Source organism: Lontra canadensis, unplaced genomic scaffold (assembly GCF_010015895.1).
Source record: "Lontra canadensis isolate GAN:19392208 unplaced genomic scaffold, GSC_riverotter_1.0 scaffold13, whole genome shotgun sequence".
Classification (NCBI taxonomy): Eukaryota; Metazoa; Chordata; class Mammalia; order Carnivora; family Mustelidae; genus Lontra; species Lontra canadensis.
In genome coordinates, this window is record NW_022631007.1 from 803340 (window position 1) to 828021 (window position 24682).

Consider the following 24682-nt stretch of genomic DNA (forward strand, 5'->3'; position numbering starts at 1 on the left):
CTGGTCACTGGTAGGATCCTGTTGCCAATAAACTGGAGAAACAAGGCGTGCCACTCCCGGGGCCACCAATGGCCTGGAGTTTAAGCAGCAGCAACAGAGCCTGATGAGGGCATCTCACATCTGAGTCCTAGGCCTATTGATAAAATCACTTTCCTTCTCCCACCTCTAGACCCCTTTGCCCCCTCAATCATCTGGATTTTGCAAAGAACAAAGTAAAATCTATTTCTTTGGATACGCTGATTCCTTTTTTGCTTACTAGAGTGCACTTTGGAAAACTAGGTTGGAAAGAAAGAGGAGAGGGAGGAAAAGACACCACAGAACCTGATAATTTAAAAATATCTGTTGGGGGCACCTGGCTGGGTCAGTCAGTAGAGTGTGGGACTCTTGATCTCGGGGCCATGAGTTCCAGCCCCATGTTGGGTGTAGAGATTACTTAAATGAAAATTTAAAAGTTTTACTATCTGTTTATTAGACTACTATGTTAGTATATTTACTCCATCTTGAAATTAACACTGTAGTACAAATACCACGTGCTTGTTGTCATCTATTTGTACAGGCGTGTGTAGGTATGTGCGTGTGTACAGACGTGTGTGTATATCCACAGATACACACACACATACTGCTCTGGTCCGTATTTCTATGATCAACTAGTCCTGCCACTTGCCCAGATCAATCTTGCTCTAAATCCATGGGAGCCAAGCCACAACCAGACAAGTTTCAGGAATGCATTTAGTTGAATACCTGCTGGTGACTCAGGGCACAGCAGCCCCAGCTCATGGAAAGAGCACCAGGCCTGGAATTGGCCGATCTGCACCTGAACGTGGTCTCTGATACCTTCTACCCACGTGGCCTTGGGTAAGTCCCTTGACTTCTCTAAAGTTTAGTTTTCTCATGCATCAAGTGAAAAGCTCATCAGTTACCTCGGAGGACTGTTAAGAGGGTTAAAAGTATAAGCTGTGAACTACAAGTATAAGCTGTAAACTACAAAGCTTTTGTGTCATTATCCTCTGCTGGGTTGGCTAGCAACAGGGGCTGTCTGATTCCTATCATCTGTCCAGGGGGAGTAGCATCCATCCAGCTGCTCATACTCTGCTGCTCATACTCGTGTGTCCTGAGACAGCAGTGGGATTAAGAGGATTCTTTCTCTGAAGGATCATCTACCTTGTGCACAACAGCGTGATGGGCACATAAAGACAGAGAATGCAAACAGAAAGTCAAAGACACAGTTGTTGTCCTCAAGAAATTTACTATTTAACCTCAAAAATAAATTGTGAAAATAAAAGAGAGTTACAAAGCAGTGAATACCACTCCTGAATGAGTACAGAATAATGCATTATAAACTAGAGAAGTTAGTAGATCAGGGCCTAGAAGGGTATGGAACTGGAAAGCTGTTAGCCTGGGATCTTTTCTTCCCATTGACCTCTCCCACTAGTTGTCCCAGTGACTGAACTGTTGAAATGTTTTTCATCATCTTCAGGTGATTTTGACATCTATTTCATAGGTGCTCTAATTCCAACTGATGATGGGGTTAGACCTCTTGAAAGATATCAGTTTTGAAGGAGGGGAAGGAATGCCTGAAAAGAATGAAGAGGAAACTCAGAGATGGGCTGTCGCTCAAACACAGATGATGGCACAGTGATAATGAAAACCCAAGCTGGACGATCTAGGAAAGGGGGAAGCCCCACTGCGATCTGATGTAATCTTCACAAAAGCCTTATGAAATTGACACCATTATCTTCATTTTACGAATGAGGAACTAAGGTTCAGAGCTTGTAAGTGAGGGAGTTGGAGTTGGAATCCAGACCGGTTTGACTCCATAATAATCCCATTTCTTCGTGATTCCTGGGGCAAGCACACTGGGTTGTTGACCTCTGTTCAAGACACTCATTTTCTCTCTAAATCTAGGGGACTCTTTTGTTACCTTTATCTTGGATTTTTAACACCTCATATCTTTGACCATTTCCCCAGCTGGTTGGGATCATTCTGATTTCTGTTGATTTTTTTAAAGATTTTATTTATTTATTTGAGAGAGATCACAAGTAGGCAGAGAGGCAGGCAGAGAGAGAGGAGGAAGCAGGCTCCCCGCTGAGCAGAGACCTCCCCCCAATGCGGGGCTCGATCCCAGGACCCTGAGACCATGACCCGAGCCAAAGGCAGAGGCTTTAACCCACTGAGCCACTCAGGTGCCCCTTCTGTTGATTTTTTAAGTAGGCTCTACACCCAACGTGGGGGTCAAACTCACAGTCCGGAGATCAAGAGTTTCCCCTCTACCAACTGAGCCAGGCAGGCACCCCTGTACTGTTGATTTTTTAAAAAAGATTTTTATTTATTTATTTGAGAGAGAGGATGAGAGAGAGAGCATGAGAAGGGGGAGGGTCAAAGGGAGAAGCAGATTCCCTGCTGAGCAGGGAGCCTGATGTGGGACTCGATCCTGGGACTCCATGACCTGAGCTGAAGGAAGTCGCTTAACCAACTGAGCCACCCAGGTGCCCCGTACTGTTGATCTTTTTAAAGAGGTTAGCAACTCCACCAAATTTGGCCCACATGCAGAAATGGTAGCAGGCCTGTCTTTCAAGCCTCAGATCAGTCCAGAGCACATTTTGGAGATCCAATTAGAGCCATTCAGATGCATTGAAAGCCAGCTGTTGATCAGAAATGGGAAAGTCAAGTTACCTTGCTTTCTGGCAATAAGCTCATTACAAGGCACTTCAGAGAGATTCCAGCATTAAAGACCTTGCTTTGATGATTTCGAAAATGTAGGGAAAAAGTAGCAATATTAGAACAGGTCCCCTGCCCCCTGCAAATCAGAAACTAAGGACTGTGGTAAACTCTTATAGACCGAAAGACATACATGCAAATCTATTTCTGTATATGGATAATAACATGTTTGTTGACTAATAAGCTTTATTTCAACCCCAGGGTCTCTATTTGGGAAGAAATTAGTTGCTTCAAGGGAGTCTTGGAAAATACTAGTTCAGTGAATGTTTGGTGCGGGAGAGGGTACTACTCTTTTAATACTCAAACGATGCTCTTGGAATGCTTTCTGTAACTGGGTTTGGATTGGCCCTCTCCCACTCTCTCACCAGTCTCTCTTGGTACAGATAGCATCCTAAGGATACTGGGGATGTACAGCCAAAGAAAGCAAGAAGGTATCCTGTCACTTGTTTCTTTTAACTTGTATTCTTAGTTTCTGCAAAATGACAGCTTGTGATTCTAGCTCACATGATGGCATTCGGCCCCACTCTTGCCTTCTGACAGGTTGCTCCCAACCAAAAAGATGAAATTCGTTTGTGTCCACAAGTTTCTAAAACTCCTTCAAGATACCGCCGGGGTGGAGGGTGGTGTGTGTGTGTGTGTGATCATCTCTCTTCAAATATTCACACCACGAGTCGTGTTGAGCCCCTATAGAGTGCCAAACATGACCCGAATTGCTTGGGATGTGAGAGAACCAGAGAAACGAGAAGAGAGTCCTGCCATCGTGGAGCTGTATAGTCTATTGGGGGAAACATTAGGGATACTGACAATTAAAAATAACGAAGTTGCATAATGTGTTACTGGGGAAACTGAAGGACCATCAGCACAAACCGTGGAAGGGAGGAGAAGGAGTGGGAGGGCAGCCTGGTTGTGGGGAGGGTGTGAGGTTGGGAGGTAGTTCACTCTGGTAAGTAAGGTGGTCAGTGGAGGTCTCCCTGAGTGTGGCTTGAGCCAAGACCTGAAAGAAGTGAGGTCTTCAACCAAGCAGGTGTGTAGGGAAGCGCGTTCTGGAGCAGAGAGAGCAAAGAAAGGCCTTATGTGCTTGCATATTAAAGAAATAGCAAGGAGACCAGTGCGATCAAGAACGAAGCTGGGGGAAGAAATGGAGTAAGCCTGGTTTTCTGCTTGCTAAGCATGAGTACAATTTTCAAGCTTTGTATAATGCTCGTACTGAAGATAATTTACCCTTAAAGAGATTTACGTTTGATATGTAAATATGGACACAATATAGTCCGGTAAAAATAAAAGCAGATAATAAAAATAAAAATGAAAATGAAAAAAATATATATAAATAAATAATACATAATAAAATAATAGGATTCTTTTAAACATTTTTTAAAAAGAGACACAGGCATGGCTCTCACTTTCTACTTTATACAGTTGAAAACAACTATCCCTTCACTATCGTCTTGGGATGGGAGGCTTCTTGAAAACAGGAGCGACATCTCTGTGGCCAGAAGGCAAGTGGCAGAACATCCCTGGTTGGTGGGGACGCTGCGGGGTCGGCACTCAACATATACAGGGCTTGAATTAATGCATCTTTAATTGTGCCTGTTTCTTGTGGAATATGGGTTTTTTTATTTCATTCCTGATATAGTTTCTACAAACCTTTGCCTTTCTTTGAATTCCTTTGTGATGTTTTGGAACGCCCCGGTGGACTTTCCCATTGACAGTCCCAGTCTATATACAACACAAGGTTTAACCAACCGGCCTGGCTTCCAACGTCCCCCTTCCAGGTCCGAACCACGACCCAGCCTCTGGAGCTTCCACCGGGTAATCTTTCTTCCCACCGACTTCTCTCCACTAGTTGTCCGACTTACTTCGCTGTTGAAGTGTTTTCCATCATCTTTAGATCATCTTGACATCAGTTTTGTACCAGCTTCAATCCCATCTGACGACGGCCCTTAGGGTGGTTTCAAGATTCCTCTCTGGGAGCGTACACACGTCTTAGCGTCTCACTCCCAAGAACTATCTTCCAGGTGTCCTTCTGCCAGTTTTAAACCAGTTCCTGCTTTAAAATGGCTTTGGGAGAGGACCCACAGGAGCCATGCCGGTCCCCAAATTGCCACACAGCACCCTCAGTGAGAAACATCAAATGCTCCTTCCTGGTTTTCCGTCCTCGCCCTATATGACATGATCAAGTACAGTTTTGTTTGGCACAGTTCTGCTACTTTCATTCTTCCAATCCTAAAAATGCACCTACACTTTGACCGTTCAGTAGTCCAAGTTGCTGGCGCTGGGCCTCACTGTACCTCAGCTCACTGGCTGTGACACCTCTAAAGCCAGGGTGACAGCGGGGGACAAACTCAGAGTTGGCCGTTTCTCAAACCAGGTGCCCTAGTGTCCGCAGGAGGAACATCGTCTGCCTTTGGCCAAACATACCGCTGCGTTAATTCTCCCTTTAGCATAATCCAGACCCCGCATCTCCTTTTGATTCCATGTGGCCATTGCCCAGGCCCTCTAGTCCCTCTGTCCTCCTCTTCCAATCGTGTAAATTACCCTGCCACACTGAATTGGTACTTATTAAAGAGAGCAACATAATGGACATTAGCACCAGCAGAAAACCACTCACGGTGGGGTATCTGGGTCACATCCATACATCATCAGAGTATGACTCTTTACATTACTGTCCTATCAGGTTACTAATGAAACAGAAATCCTTTCTGGCAATTCCTCTTCCCCCAGCCAGGGCCTTCCTGTTCCTCCCATATGTGACATGGGACCCATCGGTACTGCTGCATGCCCTGGGCAGCGCCAGGTAGCACTTGTAAATGAAACTGGCAGGCTTTCCTCCTCCCGTGGTAGCAGGTCTTTTTGTCTTGTATAAAGGATCTCTTTACATGCTCCTTCCTCCCAGGACCCCCGGCAGTACTGTGCTTGACCCCTGACCATAGACCCAGACCCTGCAGGGCTTCCCCCACCCCCGGCCCCCAGCGCCGACTCAGCGCACCATCCTGCTTACTCTTCAAGGCCTGGGGTGGGAGGGGGAAGCTGGATGGAAGGCTAGTCAAGAGGGTTACCCTTACCCTACTCCATTCTCCCTTCTCCTGTCGATCCTATCAGGGGTCCATAAAGCGAGGAGGACTCTGGCCCGGGAGAGGGGGGTAGGGGTTAGGCAAACAGGCCAGGGAGGCAGTTGGTTGAAGTTTAACCACAATATTCTTGGTCTCTATTGTTTTGAGTGAGGCCCAATATTTCCACAGCAGGATTATAGAATCTGATTAACCATGTTAGACAACAATGCCGAGCTGGGATGGGCTTCCCCTTCCAGCTGCCAATATGAAAAAGTAAATATAACACCCAGATTTCAGAAGGGACTCCCAGCAGCCCCCAAGCCCTCTTCCCCAGTTCTAGCCCCACTTCTGTTTGGGGCCCCAAAGTGAGGGAGGACAAGCGTGGCATCGCATATGCTCCTTTAACTCCTGGCCCTCGGCCCAGCAGGACAGGTAATCCTGGTACAATCTTCCCAGGTGAGTCAATGGTTATGTGCTCCCCACACCCTGGAGTCCTTCCAGTGCCTCTTCCGGGTTCCCCTGAGCTGGCCCAGACTCTCAGGAACCCATGATAGTTAGGTGCTGAGAGGCTAGCCGCATTCAAAGGGTCCAGGAGTGTAGAGGGCCCAGCAGAATGTGCTGGGCTCCCAGAGAGAGAGAGACCAAGCACGGGTAGGACTTAACAGCTTGGAAGAGCAAAGGAGCCTTTGCTGGAAGGCTTTGGTGCCATATCATGACTTCCTGGAAGCCAGGGTAAAGAAATGAGACCCCAGAGTTGAGGAACCACCATAAGGCAGCACCTCGGGAGATGGAAAAGTATTCCTCCAAGGGTCTGGAACAAAAGACAGAGGACAGCTGGGCTTGCAGCTCAAGGAACGAGGGATCCCTTAAGTCCCTCTGCGTCACCCATGCGCATGCACACAAGCTAATTCAGACTCTCCCTGTCTGGATGTTTCCCCTCAGGATGGGGTCTTCTGATGCCCTGTCTGACGCGGTGGAGGTGCGGGGAGGAATAGAGCAGTAAGGAGCAACAAGATTAACTCGCAGCTTCCAGAAGGTTGTGGCGGTTTGGGAAATCTCTCCCTCCAAAGTGGGACTCCCTTCCCTTCTGTTGTTCCTCTCCGTAACTGAGTGCCCAGCATAATCCAGTGCAAGTCGGTGAGCCCACATATTTACTGATGTCAGGAACAGGGTCTAGGAACCCAGAGCCAAGGCTCTGGCTCTGAGGCGGGGGTCTTCCTGTAGTAGGTCACTACTCCTTTTGAACAGTTTCTTCTTTGGGAAAACTAGAATATAGAAAATACTTCAGGGCAGAGCTTAGGAAAGCACACATCCTGGGGTGCCTGCCTGGCTCAGTGGGTAGAGCGTGTAACTCCTGATCCTGAGGTTGCAAGTTCGAGCCCCATGTTGGGGGTAGAGATTACTTCAAAAAGAAAAGAAAAGCATACATCAGGATCTTATCAAAACCCAGTTAACATGAAGTTGCACCGTTTGCTAGTATAATCCCACCATGGTGATATTTTCTGAGTTAGGGTCAAAAGCGGACTCTGTTCTCAAAGAGTATTTTTACTCCTTGAGAGTATGAAAGGATGAAAACAGAAGGCACACAGGAAATGTGTATAACACAGATGACATTAATAGCTCAAATAGCAAGGGGGTAGGCAGAACAGAGAAAGAGCTTATTACATCGTGAGGATGGGTTATTAAGAGGATTTTAGGGTTCCCCTGTACTCTTGGGAACAGATCTTCCTAGTTTTGTAAATAGGAGAACACAAGGGACAGCATAATGGTGGATAGAAGGAGAACAAGACCAAGCTGTGGCCTTTTCCATCCCCCCTGCCCCACCCCACTGTCGCTATCCAGAGGCGGACCTGCTCATCTCCCAACCGCCCAGTCGAGGAGCGGAGGTAAGAGCTGGGGGAGATGGGAGGTTTCAGCGAACAGGAAGGCAAGATGTGGAAATTCAAATGTACCACCAGATAAAATTAAGAAGCAGTAGGGCTGAGTATTTGGGAGTCTTGATCTTCTCTCCTTCCCCCCAAGTGCCCCGTGGAGGTGAAGTTCATCAGACCCCGGGGAAGGGACAGATTCTTTCCTCGTCTGGAACTTAGGAGCACTGATCTCTTTGCTTTCTTACACTCCAGAAATTCCAGGGTCAGCTCCTCCAGGTTCAGTGGGAAGATGGAGACTAGAAGCTCCTTTTTCCCTTCTCAATAACTTTTCTAGCCTTTGGAAACACTCCTTTATCTAGGAGACGTGACAGAGCAGAGAATGACCCTGGTGGGATTTTTTCCAGGTGGTGGCCAGGGCGCTGCCCTCAAGGCTGCTGGGAAGCCCTCAGTCAGGCCGGGCCGAAGGAGGTGCTGCCCAGCTGGCCGGCTAAGGGATGAAGATTTCTCTTCCAGCAAAGAGCTTGACTGTCCCAGCTGACTGTGGGGGCAGGGACGCCTGTCCGCGAGGCCAAATAGGCCTGGCAGCCTAGGTGGCGCTATTTCCCTATTTTTAGGTCAAGTTGCAAGAACTTCCTCGAGGTCCCTAGTCCTGCTCCTGGTTTGCTGGCTTGCTCCTGTAAACCACCTTATATTATTTTTTTTTCTAAAAATACTCCAAAGCAATTGAAAGAGTCCCTTCTCCCAACAGCCAGCCCTGGCCCCAACCCCGGCCCCGGGGAGCGGGCGGGTAGGCGGGGAGGTGGGCCACTGCTTTATTAAACACAGGGAAAACTAATATTTACGGAATAAAATTTATGGAGCAGCCACGAGAATTCGACCCTTTTATGTACATGTGGGGTGGGGGTTGGGCCAGGCTGGGGGCCTGGGGAGGGGCCCAAGCCAGGGGGCAGGGCTGGAGTACAGCCTGGCTAGGCCAATTTGTAGAGGCTGGGATTTCCCTGGAGTTGCCCCCAGGATTCTCAATCACCACCCCTAGCTCTGAGGGGCAAGGATACCCACCCAGGGCAGAGCCTCTGGGAGCACTGCTTCTTGAAGGATGTGTTTAGGCAAATCCCTACGGAGGCAGCAAACTTTGGGGTGAAGGGGACAGTGCGGTGGCAGGGAGATCGCTTAGGTGTGCTCTTACTTAACCTTTTAAAAAAGTCACACATTCTTTCGAGAATGCGAAAAAGTTATGCTCTTAGCATTTTATTCACAATTTCAGGGGATTCACAACCCCCTGGGCCCTCTCTGATTAAAAATGCATGCTCTTGGGGCACCTGGGTGGCTCAGTGGGTTAAAGCCTCTGCCTTCGGCTCAGGTCATGATCTCAGGGTCCTGGGATCGAGCCCCGCATCAGGCTCTCCGCTCAGCGGGGAGCCTGCTTCCTCCTCTCTCTCTGCCTGCCTCTCTGCCTACTTGTGATCTCTCTCTCTCTCTCTGTCAAATAAATAAAAAATATCTTTAAAAAAAAATGCATGCTCTTGACACCGTGGTCTTAACACAGAGGGATTATCCAAGGTGAAGAACCCTATTTCCCCCCGACTCAGCTTGCTGGGGAAGTCTTCCCACTTTCCTTGCAGTCTCATACCCCATCGATACCGAAATCTGGCTTGTCTAAATTATGCCAGAAAGAAACCAGGGAACAGAGTGTGCTGCCTGAGGGCTTGTTTGTACATGGTCCCCAGTTCACTTCGGTGACAGTCCGGCTGGTGGGGCGCAAGTCTTAGGGTGCTGTGGTCCAGAAGCCGTTATTGGTGGTGCCTGGGAACGAGCCCTGGGGGAGCCCACAACTCTCCTGGTCGGGTGAAAGCATGGGGCCCCTGGAGTACTGAGAGCCCCCCGCTGTGAGGAGCCAGTGGCAACCAGGAGATCCTCCTGAAAGGAGGCAGGGCCTTGGGAGAAGGAGGGTCACAGATGAAGAAAGAAAGAAGGCCTAACACCCTTCCCGGAGAACAGAGAACGTTGGTCAGTGCATATACACGGCTAAGAGCTCAGCAGTCTCCGTTTAAATGCTGGCTGTTACTTATTAGCTGTGCGACCTTTGATAAGTCACTTAATCGCTTCCAGACTCTATTTCCAAGTGGGTGAACAGTATCTTCCCTCTCTGATGCTGTGAGGATTCAACGTGAGGCGCTTATCAGGGAATCTGGTGTGCATTAACTGCTTAGTACCTGTTAGCTGCTTGTATCTGTGCTGTTCTCCTTATAATCATTATTATTTTATTATTGCTTGGGTTGTCCTCGTCCCCATGACCTGACGTAAGGACAGAAACACCCGTCCCAGACAGGGAAGGTGTGGGGATGGGAAGGCATTTGACCGTGATAAGTAAACAAACCAGGCGAGGCGTCCGTGGGTCCTGCCCCGATGCCTCCCTCCACCCGACAGCTCCCCATGAACATCTGAGCTCGACTTTCCTTCCTGTCTCTCTGAAGTCGTGTTTCAGAGGGTCTTACCTAGTAAGGAGAACCTAGCCAGAAAGCCCAAGGGACTTGACCAATCCTGGGATGCTAAATCTTGCCCGATCTGTCCAAAGAGTTGACTTTCTCCCTAGGATGCTGCCTACCTCATAGAAACTTTGCCCTTCTTCCTGCTAAGGCGCTGTTCATTCTCTAGGCCAGTTCCGTTGTCCCAGAGAACTCTGTCCCCATTCCTGCTCCCTGCCGTCCTACCTTTTCAAGTCTTCCTAGTTGCCATGTTATTTGAAGTGGCATGAAGTCTCCCCCACTCCAGTGGGAAACTACCTCAGCCCTTGTGCTCGGAGCTCTTTATAATTTTTATCCCAGACTGTGGTTTAGTCTGTTGTCTATGCCTTGGAAACAGACAAAAAAAACCCAAAAAAACAAAAAACACCCTACATGATGTTGGGCAAAGGAGAGCGGCAGCGATCTGTGCTGTGTTGTGCCCACCACGGAGAGAGTTCTCAAGATCAAAGGTCCCAAATGGAGGCTTAGCACAGGCCACAACGAGAGAAGCATGAGAAGGACCTGAAGGAGCAGATTGAGGGCCTGAACTTCATCTAGAGATGACAGTGGGTGGGGCCCAGTAGAGCGAAAGAAGTTGGTTCTATGTTCCCCAGAATAAGCAATCTTGAAAGCAGGGGAGTGTGAGTGCTTTTTATTCCATGCTTAAGAGAGAAGTGGGTCTCTGAGCAGCACCTGGGGTTGGCTAGGGGCTCTTGAGAGCATTGTGCCTTTTTGCTGACTTGGCCTCTGTGCTTAGAGTCCACGGTAGGATCCTGGGTCTGGAGAACCTCCAACAAAAGAGAGGAAGGTCTGGGACTCTCGGAAGCTGGCTTCCACTTGGCTAGGGAAGGCCAGTGCCCAATGGGTGGAGCCAAGATTCCCGGGGGGTTAAGAGTACCCAGGCCTGTCCGTGTGAACTTCTGTTATCTCAGCCTTGCGGTGGGGAGGGCAGTGGTGGTGCTCTGACTATATAACTCCGTGTCACAGATGTTGCTGCCAAGGGAGCTCCTCTCAAGGTGACACAAGGAAGCTCTTCTAGTCCGTCCCCAGCAGTCGAGACAGTGATGGGCTAACTGAAGAGCCCCCTTAGCTTTTTCCTCTTGACCTTTGACAGCTGAGGTCTCTGCACAGGGCCTGAAGGACCCTAGAAAGAAAAGGAACCTGAGTTAACAGAGGTTTTGAACAGATCCACCTAAGTCAGGAGAGAAACGTCCTTGCTCCCGTGGCTCTGGTGGGGGTGAGGGGCTGACACAGGTGTTCTGAAGGCTGTGTCAGGCAACGAATGTGATCTAAGACCCCGTGCCCTGCGTACATCCCTTCTCCCCCCAGGGAACAACCTCCCAGACCATCACTGGAAGTGGGATAAGGAAGAAAAGGAGTCAAGGTCCTTCACTCCATACAGGAATGGCAGAGAGGAAGTATCAAGGGAAGATGTGAAAGACCATGACTCCCTTCCAGAAATCCGTCATCTGGCAGCCTGGTCACACATATCCTCCAGTATGGTTAAGGCAGCGTCTCAATGAGGTGACAAGTCAAGGACGTCTGGCTCAGGGGCTGCAGGTGCGTGACTCACTGTGGGCTCTTTCTCGGGCACTGGGAGGGATGGCGCCAAGGAGACCGGCTCTTCTGGCTCGTTCAGAAGTTGGTTTTCAGTCCCTTGTGGGGAGGTGCTGCTTGAGAGCTGAGGATCTCCTGAAATCAGAACGATAAGGGAAGACTGTGGTAAATACCTTCTTCTTAGCAGGGAGGCATTAGCATTTAGCAAGCATTCGGATCGAGGTCAGAGTTCAGGATTAATAATATAAACAGACAGAAGTAGCTACAAGTCCAACCTCCAGCTGACTCCTGGGAAGCCCTGCTTCTACGTTTAAAGATTCAGACCAGTGTCAGTGGAGGTTTCTGCAATGATAGAAATGTTCTCCATCTGCCCTGTCCGACCTGGTAGCTGCCGGCCACGTGGGGCTACTGAGCATTTCAAGTGTGGCTACAGCAAAGGAGGAGAGGAATTTTTCATTTCGTTTCATTTGTATTTAACTGAAATATTCACAAGGGGCGAGAGCTACCACATCGGAGGGCGGAACTCTAACCCCAGGGAGACCAAGTACTTCCGGAGCTACTCACCGCTGCCCGGATGTTTCTGTCTCACTTGGATCTCTTGTCTGGTGACCGCCGTATACAGACTCTGTAAGTTCATGACAAAGGGTCTTCCGTCACCTACACTGCATGCCTCTGGTAGTTTCTAGAGGGGAGAGGAGATGCTGTCATTGGTTACACTATATTGACAGAGAAAAGCAGTTTGATATCCCATTGGCAGAAGTGGCATCAACCATAAAAGAATTTATACAGGGAAGTTTGATCCAACATATCCATACCTTGTTGGGAACAGTATAAAGACCAATTGTGAGGTCTTCTTTGAAAGGCAACTCCAAAAGCACATCTTTAATTCCCCCAATACCTATTGTGTTTTCCCATGAATGCCCCTGGGGTATCTGCCCAAGAGTCTCTAGGGTCTTTCTTCCAAAGGGCTGACCTCTGAGAGGACTGTTTTAGGAAATCATCTTACTTAAATTGCCCCTGACAATTTAAACAGATCCCCGTTTTACTCACATTCCATCCTAAAGTTCCACACTAGAGAGAGAATAAGGATGAAATGCAGGAAAGGGGAGAAAGAGCAAAATAAGAAAGGCTGAGAGACAAAACTAAATTATGGAGCTGTGGTGTTTGCTCAGAGGGGATTGGGGCGGGGGGACTAAAGTGTGCAAAGATTTGGAGGCTTCCCGGCCCTTTTACGTAGCTTTATAGCAATCCACAAACCCACAAATGGGGGCAATCATTCTCCCAAGAGGGGAGAAAACTGGCTCTTGAGGGGTGAAAAAAATCTTACTCTTTTAAGGTATGAAATGTCTACATACAGTACACAAACAGAATTTTGCTCTCCCTGTGGTATTAAAATTTCCTGAGGGGTAGAGATTAGGAAAAAGTGCCTTAGGTTCCTGAGCAAGATGAGGAGGGGGAGAAAGTTGAGAAATCCTGCTCTCATCACACCCTATGTACCTGTTTCCTTAGCTGTGAATGAGCTGTGGATTTATATCCACAGGAAAATGCTTTGCCTAGTTCAAGTTTCACGCACTCGGCTTAACAGACTTGAAGTGACGGCTGGAGACGGAAGCAAGGGCAGTAAAAACGAGATGAAGGCGTCCGGTATCCAGGGGTCCCAAACCTGGCTCCGCTTCGCAATCTTGGAAAGGACCCAGAATGCCTTCACCTGTGCAGGCAGACTGTCCTGGTTCCCAGCCAAGCTAGCCGGCCTCGGAGGGAAGCCGTGCCAGTAGCTCACAGTGCGCCCACCTGAGAACCCTGGGTGGACCCACAGCTCGAGTCAAGGGCACGTGCTCTGTGCTATAAAGGCAGTCGTTTCTGAGAAGCCGCTGAGGGAGAAGGATGAAAGAGAGAAAGCAGGAGAAGCAGGCAAGCAGCTGCTGAACCACAGTCAGGATTATCTCTCCCCAAGGATGGTGGGAGCGGAAACCCTTGTCGATCCCCAGGAAACGCAGCATGCACTTGTGCTCCGAGCCTGGTCCGCCAGGACTCCGTCAGGCTTGGACTTTCACTGGAAACCACAAATAAAGTCAGAACTTTGCTTCTGACCAGTGATCACCGCAGGAGTGAAAGGGCCCCGAGGAGCAAACTGGAAGCGGGTGGGGGGGGTGGGGGGGGTGGGGGTGTGGGGAGGTTGGGGGGACAGGTAAACTATCAGGCCATACACCTCCATCTCCCCTCACTCTCCTTAATTTCAGCCTCCCCAAGCCACGTCCTCTGAAAACATGTCCTCTTCTCCGAAGCCAGAGAGCCCCGACCGTGGACAGGCCAACAGCTGTTCTCCTTCCTTATCTCTTCGATCTCCAGGACCTCCTTCAGATGGCTCCAGGAACGTGGCCTCTCTCAGGCTCCTGCATGCAGGGCTCGGGAGGCCGGGTGCTGCCGGTACAAATGGACGAAGCAGAGTCTCCGCTAACCCATTCCCCACCCTCCTGCCCTCCTGCCCCTTCTATGGAACCAGACAGACGCCTACGTTTTTTAGGGCACTCTTCAGCCATATCCCGAACTGAGTCTCCAAACAAAGTGGCAGAAATGAAAGGCCACTGAAGCCGGTGCGCCCCGAGCCGAAGCCCAAATACAGAACTGATATCCTGGACCGTCCTCCATCTTTCCCCATCTCCGAGAGATCTGGTCCTGCAGGTGTTGCTGGAAGTTATCCCACCTGAGTACTCTCAGAAAAGTACTAGAAACAATACTGGGGGACGCCTGGGTGGCTCAGTCTGTCAAGAGTCTGCCTTTGGCTCAAGTCAGGATCTCAGGGTCCTGGGATCAAGTCCCACATCCTGATTCTCTGCTCAGCAGGGAGTCTGCTTCTCCCCCTCTCTCTGCCTGTCCCCCAGCTCATGCTCTCTCTCTCTCTAATAAATAAGTAAAATCTTTTAAAAACAAAAGAGAACAGTGGTACATTTGCTGCATATCTCCTATGTGCTAGATACTGTTCTAAGAATTTAAGTGTATTGACCCATTTTATTTTTTTCCTGCTGTTTCCCTGGCACCTGGACTGGGGTCGGGGCACATGAACATGGTAGGCACTGGTGTAACCCCATCTTACTGACATGGTCCAACTAGTAAACAGCTCTGCAGGATTCGAACCCAAACAGGCTGACCTCAGGGCCGAGGTGTATGACTACCCTATTTCCTTCTCTATACAGCAGAATTTTAGTCACAGGAGCCACACAGCCTTTCTTTCCCAGGGCCACAGCCACCTGTGGCTCCCATCACAGATCACTTGCCTGAATTCCCAGCCAGCTCAGGAACAAGCTCCCTCAGGCGACAAAAGAGAAGCAAGCAGAGAATCCAGACGTTCTACCAGAAAAGCTGACCCCACCCGGAACCCTTGGTGGGGCTGAGGCCATCTCTCAGTCCAGCCATCCCCAGCATCACTGCTTCCGTGATGGCATTATCCTCAGAGTGTACAAGGAAGAGGAGGTGGAGAGGCCCGGCTCGCAAAGGAGAAACATTAGCTCCGCAGGCAGGACAATGGCAGGGGCGAGCTGGGGCAGGCAGCCGAGATCAAAGGGAGAACAGCGGGGTCAGGACTAAGAAAAGCAAACAGCAGTGCCCCCTGCCATAAAAGTACGAAGGAGCCAGGAGCAAGGTGTACCAGCCACAGAGCGGGTCACTGCGCGGAGCGGGGAGGGAGGAAGGGACAGGCTGGTCTACTGCGGACTGCGTTCATCTGATCAACCCAGAACCACTTCGACGCGACAGAAAGGCCCTGAGATCCTACCGTGTGTTAGGTACTGCAGGACTGGGGCGAGGGAAAAGAGATGCACCCTTCCCCCCTCAGAACAGGGCCGAGTTAGTCAAAGATGAAGAAGTCACCGTCCTTGCCTCAAAGGGTTTATATTCAGGTGCAGGAATAGGCAGATTTCAGGGTTTGGTTTTTTTTTTTTCCCAAGCATTATGCTATCGGAGTTAGAAATAAAGGGTAATGAGAACCAGAGAAAAAGAAAAGGAGGAGTTCTGACTGTCCAGCAAAAAGCATGGGGTGGGGTTTGGGGGGGTGGGGGGTGACATACAGCCAGCCTCCTCCCTTAGGCTGCGAATGTGGGGAAGTATCTGAAGCACAAAGGTGTGAAAAGACAGGATATGTTGATGTATCTCATGGGAAATAAGACCAGAAGGCTAGATTGCTTAGGGCTGGCTGGGTGTTCTGACAAAGGATATGCCCTGGAAGTTTCCTTTTGTTTCACAAAGCAGCTTTCTCTGCTATACCCATGCTTGCCAAGGCTTGCTTGGCTCTGAATGAATACTGAATCAAGAGTGAGGGGTCAGACGCATCCTCTGAGTTTGCCTTTGTAGGTTTCTGCTCCATGTCGAAGCCCTTCACTAACTGAACTGCTAGACTGTGACCTTTCATTAGGCAAAACAGAGAAGCATTTCTCTCCTATCTCCAGTTCCCTGGGACTTTGGCCCCTGCCATCTGGCTGTATCAGAAGCTTTAGGAAAACCAAAGCTACAGAAATCCTATAGGGCACTTTATTTCCCCTTCTTTTCCTACTGCAGCCCATTTCTGGTCGCAGCACCCAAATTCCCTTCTTCAGTGGAGATGTGTCTACAACTCCCATGGCCACTGGTGAGATCTCAAACTCACTCCCAGTGATTCCAAGGCTCCCTCCTGCTCTCTGACCCCAGCAGGATCTGCTGGAGAGATCCCCGTTGTGACTTTCCATTAGAAATTAGAGGTCAGGAGGCCCCTGGGTGGCTCAGTCAGTTAAGTGTCTGCCTTTGGCTCAGGCCAGGATCTCAGGGTCCTGGGAATGTGTCCTGCACTGGGCTCTCTGCTCAGCAGGGAAACTACTACTCCCTCTGCCTGCCACTCCCCCTGCTTGTGCTCTCTCTCTTTCTCTCAAGCTCTCTCTCTTTTTCTCTCGGATAAATAAATAAAGAAAAAATCTTCAAAAAAAAAAAAAAAAGAAAGAAAGAAGAAGCCAGATTTCCCACTCTACTCTCTCCCCCACCCCAATTCCATCCCTCCTTTCCCCGAGGCTGTTTCAGAAAAGAAACCTTTAGAATCCGAGTAAGGAAAGGCTGGACCCTGACACAGTGCTCATCCTACTCTATATGGGCCCACAGCCCAGGGGACAGGTGTAGGGGACAAAAAAGCCAGCGGAACCACGCAAACTGGAACGCCCCAGCATCAGCCTTGAGCAGGTCTTCAGGGCTGGCATCAGCCCCAGGAGCCGGTGAAGCCCCCAGTTATCACAGGAGCACACCCAGGGGGCAGTGCCCCAAACACACAGCTTCTCTCTCACAACCTGGTGAACTCTGCAGGTAGCACTCACCAACTCCCCGTCCTGGGGAGTGCACAAGCCTTCCTTTAGGAAAGCATGGACATTTTCATCAGTAGCTCTGCGTAGGGTTAAGGGCACACTGGAAAATTCTTCTAAGGTTTCACATTACCAAAGGGTTACCAAAATAAATAGAGAAGAACAAGAAAAATGGTTTAGGATGAGGATTCTAAAGGGAAAGACTCTAACCGACAGGACTCCTGCCGGGCGCTCCTCTCCACCCTCAGTCCGTTCACGCAACAGATATTTACTGACCCTCTATGGTGTTCAGGATGACTGAGATGCTGGGGACAGGACAGACTGAATAAGAGATTAAAAAAAAATCCCCTGCCCTCTTGAAGTCTACAGTCTAGGGAGCGGAATCAACAACACACACAGAGCTGATTAAAACACTGACTTTAGCAGATGGTGACAGCGTCACGGAGAAGAAACAAATGGGCACAGGCATCATGGGAGAGGGGCGGGGATGTGTTCCTATTCTGAACAGAGGCCGAAGAAGGCCTTGCTAAGAGAGTAACGTTTTTAAAAGACCCAAACAGAAGCAGGAGAATGATCCACGTGGCTCTCTGGGTCAGGAGACCAAGATTCCCAGTTTGCCTGGGTCCAGCCCTGGCTCACGCTTGGTGCTGTTTATTAATAGGCGTCCCTTTCTCTCTTATTAGGACCAAGTTTGCACGATCAATTAGATGGTCGCCTCGTATCAGAGGATGAGCCTGGCAGGTTGGAGCATATGTGTCTGGGTGTTTATTTGAAATCATGAGTTCATGTAGTATATTAGCTTCTGTTCTGTAAGACGGGGAGCCATGAGAGCTCACAGAGGAGGGAAATGATCTGATTTACGTTTAAAAAACATCACTTTGAGTGCTGAAGGGCAGGCAAGAAGAAGTGGGCAGACCTGTTAGAAGGCTGCTAGGGTGATCAGGTGGAAGGCCGTGGGAGGCTGGGGCTGGGGGCAGTGGAATGACCAGATTTGGGGGGGTATCTGAAGGCATGGCCAGCCAGGATTTGCTGATGGAGTAGACGTAGCATTTGAGATACTCAAGGATCACTCCACTCCAGGGCAGAAAGTAGATGTCACAGGGGGATGACCCAGAAACCCAAAATAAATCCCTAGACCAAAGAAAACCTGAAATGACCCCTGCGTCCACAACACAGACCCAGCTTTAGTAGCAAAAGGGTGAGAGGAGAAGGAAAGATGAAGCCGATACCCAGGGGAAGTATCACGGTTTAAAAAGAGAAAGTCAAAAGTGGCTTCGCACTCGAAGAGGAAGCAACAAGATCATCTGCGGATTAGGGGGAAAAGTTCTTAGAAGAAAAAAGAGAAGTAGAAACAAACTTTAAGATCTGGCGTGAGAGCCCAAAGACTTGGATTTGTACCTTAGGTCTATCTGCTGGTGGGAACACTCTGGGCAAGTTATTATACTCAATCAAGGTCTGATTCTTGAGAGAGAGAGATGGAGCGATGGATAGATGGACAGGGAGGGGTGCAGAGACTAACAATCTCTATGTCAGGGTTCCTGAAAGGATAAATGAGAGGGTAGAGTAAGTACCCAAGAAATGTCTGTCCCTTTCCCCTGCAAGGCACACTGGGACTCTTCTCGCCTGGGCCAAGGAGGTTCAAGAGAAGCCTTAATACTATAGGTCTGACCCAGTTATGAACACCTCCCCACTGTACCCCAAAGCATACACTCTTCCAACAACTCAGTGACTAATCAAAGTCCAGAGCAGAGACCCACGGTTGTGGAAACCCTGGCTGGTAACCTGCCGGTCATTCCCTGTCCACCATTGCCACATGAGCCCCCTGCTCAGACTCTGGGAAGGACCACAAGCAGTGTGGCTTCTGCTTTAAGTCCCCGCTGTGCCAGTCAGTGGCTATGTTCCTCATCAGAGAAGTGAGGACGGCTACCGACATGTACTTTCAAGAGATTGTGGGAAGGGTCACACACAGTAACATAAAGGTTGCCCGCTCGAGAAATATGATGTCTCCTTATCTCCCCGCACACTGCTCTGTTGCTTCTGGAAGATCTCGTTTGCTCCCCCAGAGTTCAGGACCTCCCCAAGAGGTCCAGGTCTCACTTCCATCCCCCTCCCCTCTTTCTGTAGGGGTGGTGGAGGAACGCCAACCTCTCCAGAGGCACACAGAGCACAGGCAGCTTGCTCCCCAGAACACTCCAGCAGAAGCATCCCACCTAGCCCCCCCTTTCTGAGGACACTTTGGCTTGGGGGTGGGACCCTTTCTCACTGCCCCTTCCTGATCCCAAATGAACCTCGTGCAAGAGGCTCCGCCCTGCCACTTGCAAACCAACAGACACTCAACAAAGGCTCCTGAACTAGAAGAAAACGAGCTGCAGTGACGTCACCCGCATGGCGGACAGACCAATGTGTCTGGATGGGATTAATCTCTGCATTTCTTCAGAGTCCGGGAGAAAAAAATAAATCGTTACTAGGACACAGAAAAGAGACAGGGTGGTGATGTCTGGGTTTTCCAGAGACAACCAGCTCCCTCTTCCTCCTCCCTCCCCGTGATTATTCCACAGTGGCTGGCTGGCTCATCTAGGAGTTTCGGCCAAGATCCAGGCTCCCTCTGCTCCCTCACAGAATACCCTGTGGGGTCTCTCAGCCCACTGATTGCAAATCTTGCTGATGTGGGAGAGCACACGGCACCCTATGCGCACAAGGCATGCTGCCCTTGAACATGGCACGTGAGGACCAGATAGCTGGGGCTGCTCCTGTGTTTGGTCTGGTTTAGCTTTGTTTGGGTCTGGGCCACGTCAGGCCTCCGCTGACCATTCTGGTTGCCTCCGCTGACCTGGCGCTGCTCTCCCTGTGGCCCCTAGCCTCCCAGCTCCCGAGCCCCACCCCCGCCCGCTCAGTGCCGAGCTCTGCAAAGGAGAAGCCACAGACAGGCCTGAACTTAATCTTGTGTTTAGGAGCCTCGGGATTCACTGCAGTCCTCCTTGCCCCTCCCCAGGCGGGGAGGAGGGAGGTGTTGGCTGCACTGCACGTGTATGCAGGTACCAATCCGGTCAAATGAAATCACTCCCTTTGCAGCCTGCCCTTCTAATGGGATCATTTTGCCGCCTCTCTCTCTCTCTCTCTCTCATGGTGCCGGAAATGCAATGGAGATAAGATACGTGCAGAGTTCAAAACAGTCTGAGATAAAGTCCAGTCCTACTTATATTATTCAGATTTTTCTGGCTCCTCTGGAGGCCCAGCTAGCTCCCTAAGCTATATGGTCAGAAGAGACAGATGGGAAGAGAGCTATGAAAGAGACATCCAAACAGACGGCCTGGGGGCCTCTGGGTGGCTCAGTTGGTTAAGTGTCTGCCTTTGGCTCAGGTTATGATCCCAGGGTCCTGGGATGGAGCCCCACATTGGGCTCTCTGCTCAGTAGGGAGCCTGCTTCTCCCTCTCTCTACGGCTCATGCTCTCTCTCTCTCTCTCTTAAAAAAAAAAAAATCTTCAAACAGATAGCTTGAATAATATCAGTAAAATTAACATTTTGGGATGCTTTCATGTATTAGGTACTAGAGTAATAAGCATTTTAATGCATTATCTCAATCTCCAAAGTAGCCCTAACAGCTAGGCACTAAGATCATTCTCACTGTATATATGAGAAAACAAAGGCTCAGAATGGTTAAGTGACTGGACTAGGGCCACAGCTAGAAATTGGCAGAACGCTAAGTTGAAGACCTAGGAGGCCCAACTCCAGAATGCACCCTTGACCTCCTAGGCCCCATTAAGTCCTAGAGTCACCCAGGGAGATAGGTATCCTTCCCTTCTGCCCCCGCCTCCCACATCCCCAGAAGCAGGCTGCTGTCCCCACTTTGAGGCCTAGTACTAGAAGCCAGCCCTCACCTGCTTCTTAAATCCCCAAACAGCCCAAGAGGCTGCGAGAGGGAAAAGACTGTGAGGCCCTCCAGACTCCAGGCCTGAAGGGACCTCCGATGGTGCTAGAAAATCCGCAAAAGGAGTCTCTGGTACACGGAGGCTCAAGACTCTACGTCTCCTTTTAAAAGGAGTTCAGCCCCTCAAAGTCATAGCAGGAAGGCCCCTCAGCTCTGCCCCAAAAGAAAAATAATGGGAAAGGGAGTGGAAGTGGAGGTGGGGGCAGGGGCCGCTGAGCTCATAAGAGCCTTTTGTGGTGGCTGCCTCTGAAAGGGGGTTTTGCCAGACAAGGTGGAACTTCTCAAGGTGACAAGCGAACAGTACAGCCTGAGCTGTGACCCTCGCTCGCTCCACAGCCACCCCTCCCCTCTGCAGGCCCAAGCCGAAACTGTCCCCGAAGCCCCACCCAGCCCCAGCACAAACCGGGGCTTTCTAGTCTGGGGAGCGCCTAACAAGCAGCACAGGGGCTGGGGGACCAAAGTGGTTTCCTGGGGGGGGAGGAATCCTCGAGCCCCTCAGGAACTGCAGCAGCGGCCCCCGCTCCTGCTCCAAGAACAAGCAGCTCCTGTCCGCGTGGGCTCAGGGAGGGGCTCTGGCCACCGGGCTGGGAGATGGTCAAGCGCCTCTCCCGCGTTCAGCCACCTCACCATCCTCTTCCCAGATGCAGATGCAGCCCTGCGGTGCGGATCAGAGAGAAAAGGCCTAAGGTTTAATAACAACCAAAATCACAACTATGAGGCAGGCACCTGGCTCTAAAAGTTCTGGATCCCTGCCCTGGGCCACCAGCACTGTTCGGGAGTGTAAATTTCTTTCTTTCTTCCTTTTTTTTTTTTTCATCCCCCTGCCCCCCCACCCCGCCCCCGCATTTGAGGGGAGAACAGAGGAGAGTCAGCTGGGTCCCCGGGGCACAGAAGTGATTTAGAGGATCTGCTAGTACTCTCTGTAGGACCCGTACCACTAAAGGGATTCTCTTTCACTCCAGATTACACGCTTGACAGCTGGGAACACAAGCCCGTGGTGGCTGTCATCTCACGGGCTTCCCCCGACGCCCCCACCCTGCCTGCTACCTACTCCCTGTAGGGAGACACCATGTCCCGTCCACCCCAGAAATCTTACTCTGTAGGGGGATACACTGCCTCCCCATATGCACCCATGTACACACACGCATACATACACTCGTGATAAGGGCCGGATCTTCATGACCTTAGGTAGGTAAAGACTGAATGGGACACAAATCACAAGGGAAAAGACTGATACACTGGACCCCACTAGGATTAGGAACCTCTCTGCTCATCAGCAGACACCGCTAGGAGCAAAACAGCAAGCTACAGAACGGGAGGGTTTGCCAGCAATGGACACAACCAACGAAGGACTCGTTTCCAGAATCAACGGCAAATACATGAAAAACTCTTAAAAATCAATATGAAACTAGGGCACGGCCGCATATTTACTAGGATGGCCGAAAGGGAAGGGGCAGATGATACAAGTGTTGCCAAGGATGTGGTACAACCAGAACTCTCAGAGAGTTCTTGTGTGAGTCCAAGTTCACAGTCACTTTGGAAAACTGTTCGGCAGTCTCTACTAAGTCTGAAAACGTGTATAACCGTGAAACAACCCTTCCAAGTCTATGTACACACCCGAATGCAAACACATAAATGAATTGTGGTGTGGTCTGACAATGATCTATTATCCGGAAATGAAAAGGAACACAGCGCTGGTCCCCGCAACGTGGAGAAACTTTGTGAACGTTTCGTTGAGGGAGAGAAGTCACACCCAAAGGAGTATGTACCATAGAATTCCATTCCTATGAAGCTCAAAATGGGCCACAATAATTGATCACATCAGAAGCCAGGACAGTACTTATCCTTCAGAGGTGGTACGTACTGAGTACTGGAAACTTCCTAGTTCCTGGCGGGGTACTGATTATGTGGCCATGTGTGCTTTGTAATAATTCTTCAAGCCCCACGCTGATGATATGGGCACTTTTCTGTATATATCTTATACTTCAAGTTAAGACATTTATTAATAAAAGATAAACTACCCTGAAAAGCAATTTGGCAGTCCCTCAAACAGTTAAGGGTAAAGTTACTATATGACCTAGCAATTACACTGCGAGGTCTCCACCAGAGAGAACTGAAAACATATGTTCATACAAAAACTTGTGCACGCATGTTCACAGCAGCATTATTCAAAATAACCCCAGAGTTGAAACAGCACAAGCGTCCATCAGCTGATGAATGGATAAACAAAAGGCATGAGACCCATATAATGGCATATTATTCTGCCATAAAAAGGAATGAAGGGGCACCTGGGTGGCTCAGTGGGTTAAAGCCTCTGCCTTCGGCTCAGGTCATGATCCCAGGGTCCTGGGTTCGGCCCCGAATTGGGCTCTTTGCTCAGCAGGGAGCCTGTCTCTCCCTCTCTCTCTGCCTACTTGTGATCTCTGTCTGTCAAATAAATAAATAAAATCTTAAAAAGAAAAAAAAAAGGAATGAAGGACGATACTTCATCCTTCAGAGGATGAATCTGGAAAACACAATGCTAAGTGAAAGAAGCCAGACACAAAAGACCACATCTTGTATCATTCCATTTGTGTAAAATATTCAGAATAGGCAAATCTATGTAGAGACCAAGTAGATTAGCGCGTCCAAGAGCTGGGGCTGGGGGGCGTAGGAGGAAATAAGGAATGACTGCAGATTAGTACGGGGATTCTTTTTTTTCAGGGCGATGAAAAGGTTCTGGAATTAAAATAGTAGCTATGGCTCCACAGCCTTGTGAATAGAGCAAAACCAGCGAATTGCACGCTTCTGGTAAATGTTATGGTACAAGAATTATAACTCAATTTTTTAAAAGGATTTTTTTTAAAAAGATAAAGTCTCTGCCCTCCCCCTATCCGCTTCCCATTCTCCACTCTGTTTCCTCTTTGAGGAAGAGACTCTCAGGCTCCCAACAGGCCTGAAAAACATTTATAGGACATTAACACAGTGAGCCTGGCAGATCCGTGCCCAGTGAGCGAGTGACTGGAGTTAGCACAGAACCGGGACAGAGCATAGGCTCTAGAGTCCTGCGGGCCTGGCTCTGAAAATAAGATCACCATTTACATATTCGTTTTATTATCTTAGCTAAGTGACTTAATCTCTCTTTTTTAAAATTAATTTTTTTTTAAAAAAGATTTTATTTAGGGTACCTCGGTGGCTCAGTCAGTTAAGGGTCTACCTTCGGCTCTCGTCATGATCCCAGAATCCCAGGATCAAATCTCACATCGGGCTCCCCACTCTGCGGGAGTCTGCTTCTACCTCTGCCCTTCATCCTGCTTGTGCACTCTCTCTCTCTCTCTCTCTCTCAAATTAACAAATTAATTAAATATTTTAAGAAGATTTTATTTGGGACGCCTGCGTGGCTCAGTTGGTTAAGCAGCTGCCTTCGGCTCAGGTCATGATCCCAGCGTCCTGGGATCAAGTCCCACATCAGGCTCCTTGCTCGTCAGGGAACCTGCTTCTCCCTCTGCCTCTGCCTGCCACTCTGTCTGCCTGTGCTCGCTCTCTCTCCCTCTCTCTCTCTGACAAATAAATAAATAAAATCTTTAAAAAAAAAAAGAAGATTTTATTTATTTATTAGAGAGAGAGTGAGCAGGAGAGAGAATCTGAAGCAGATTCGTGCTGAGTGCTGAGGGTAGAGCTCAAGGTGGGGTGGGGGAGGGCAGCAGGGGGTGGGGGGGTGGGACTTAGTTCCATGACCAAGAGATTGTGACTTGAGCC

General features: G+C 49.5%; 1 protein-coding gene and 1 long non-coding RNA gene across 4 annotated transcripts in view; one reads left to right on the plus strand and one right to left on the minus strand.

The window, feature by feature from the left end:
- The first annotated feature begins 741 nt into the window (after nt 1-741).
- On the plus strand, nt 742-1924 carry LOC116867651. Its single transcript, XR_004382641.1, has 2 exons — nt 742-855; nt 1502-1924. It is a non-coding gene; the product is annotated as an uncharacterized LOC116867651 (long non-coding RNA).
- Nucleotides 1925-11100: 9176 nt separating this feature from the next.
- Nucleotides 11101-24682, minus strand: part of NHEJ1 (non-homologous end joining factor 1) — a 76376-nt gene continuing 62794 nt past the window's right edge. For all 3 annotated transcript variants that reach the window (XM_032857233.1, XM_032857236.1, XM_032857234.1), the window contains 3 exons: nt 12265-12382; nt 11717-11835; nt 11101-11287 (listed from right to left, as the gene is read on the minus strand). In XM_032857233.1, coding sequence (XP_032713124.1) covers nt 11213-11287; nt 11717-11835; nt 12265-12382 — 312 coding nt within the window. In that variant the 3' untranslated portion in view covers nt 11101-11212. The remainder of the gene's footprint in view (nt 11288-11716; nt 11836-12264; nt 12383-24682) is intronic.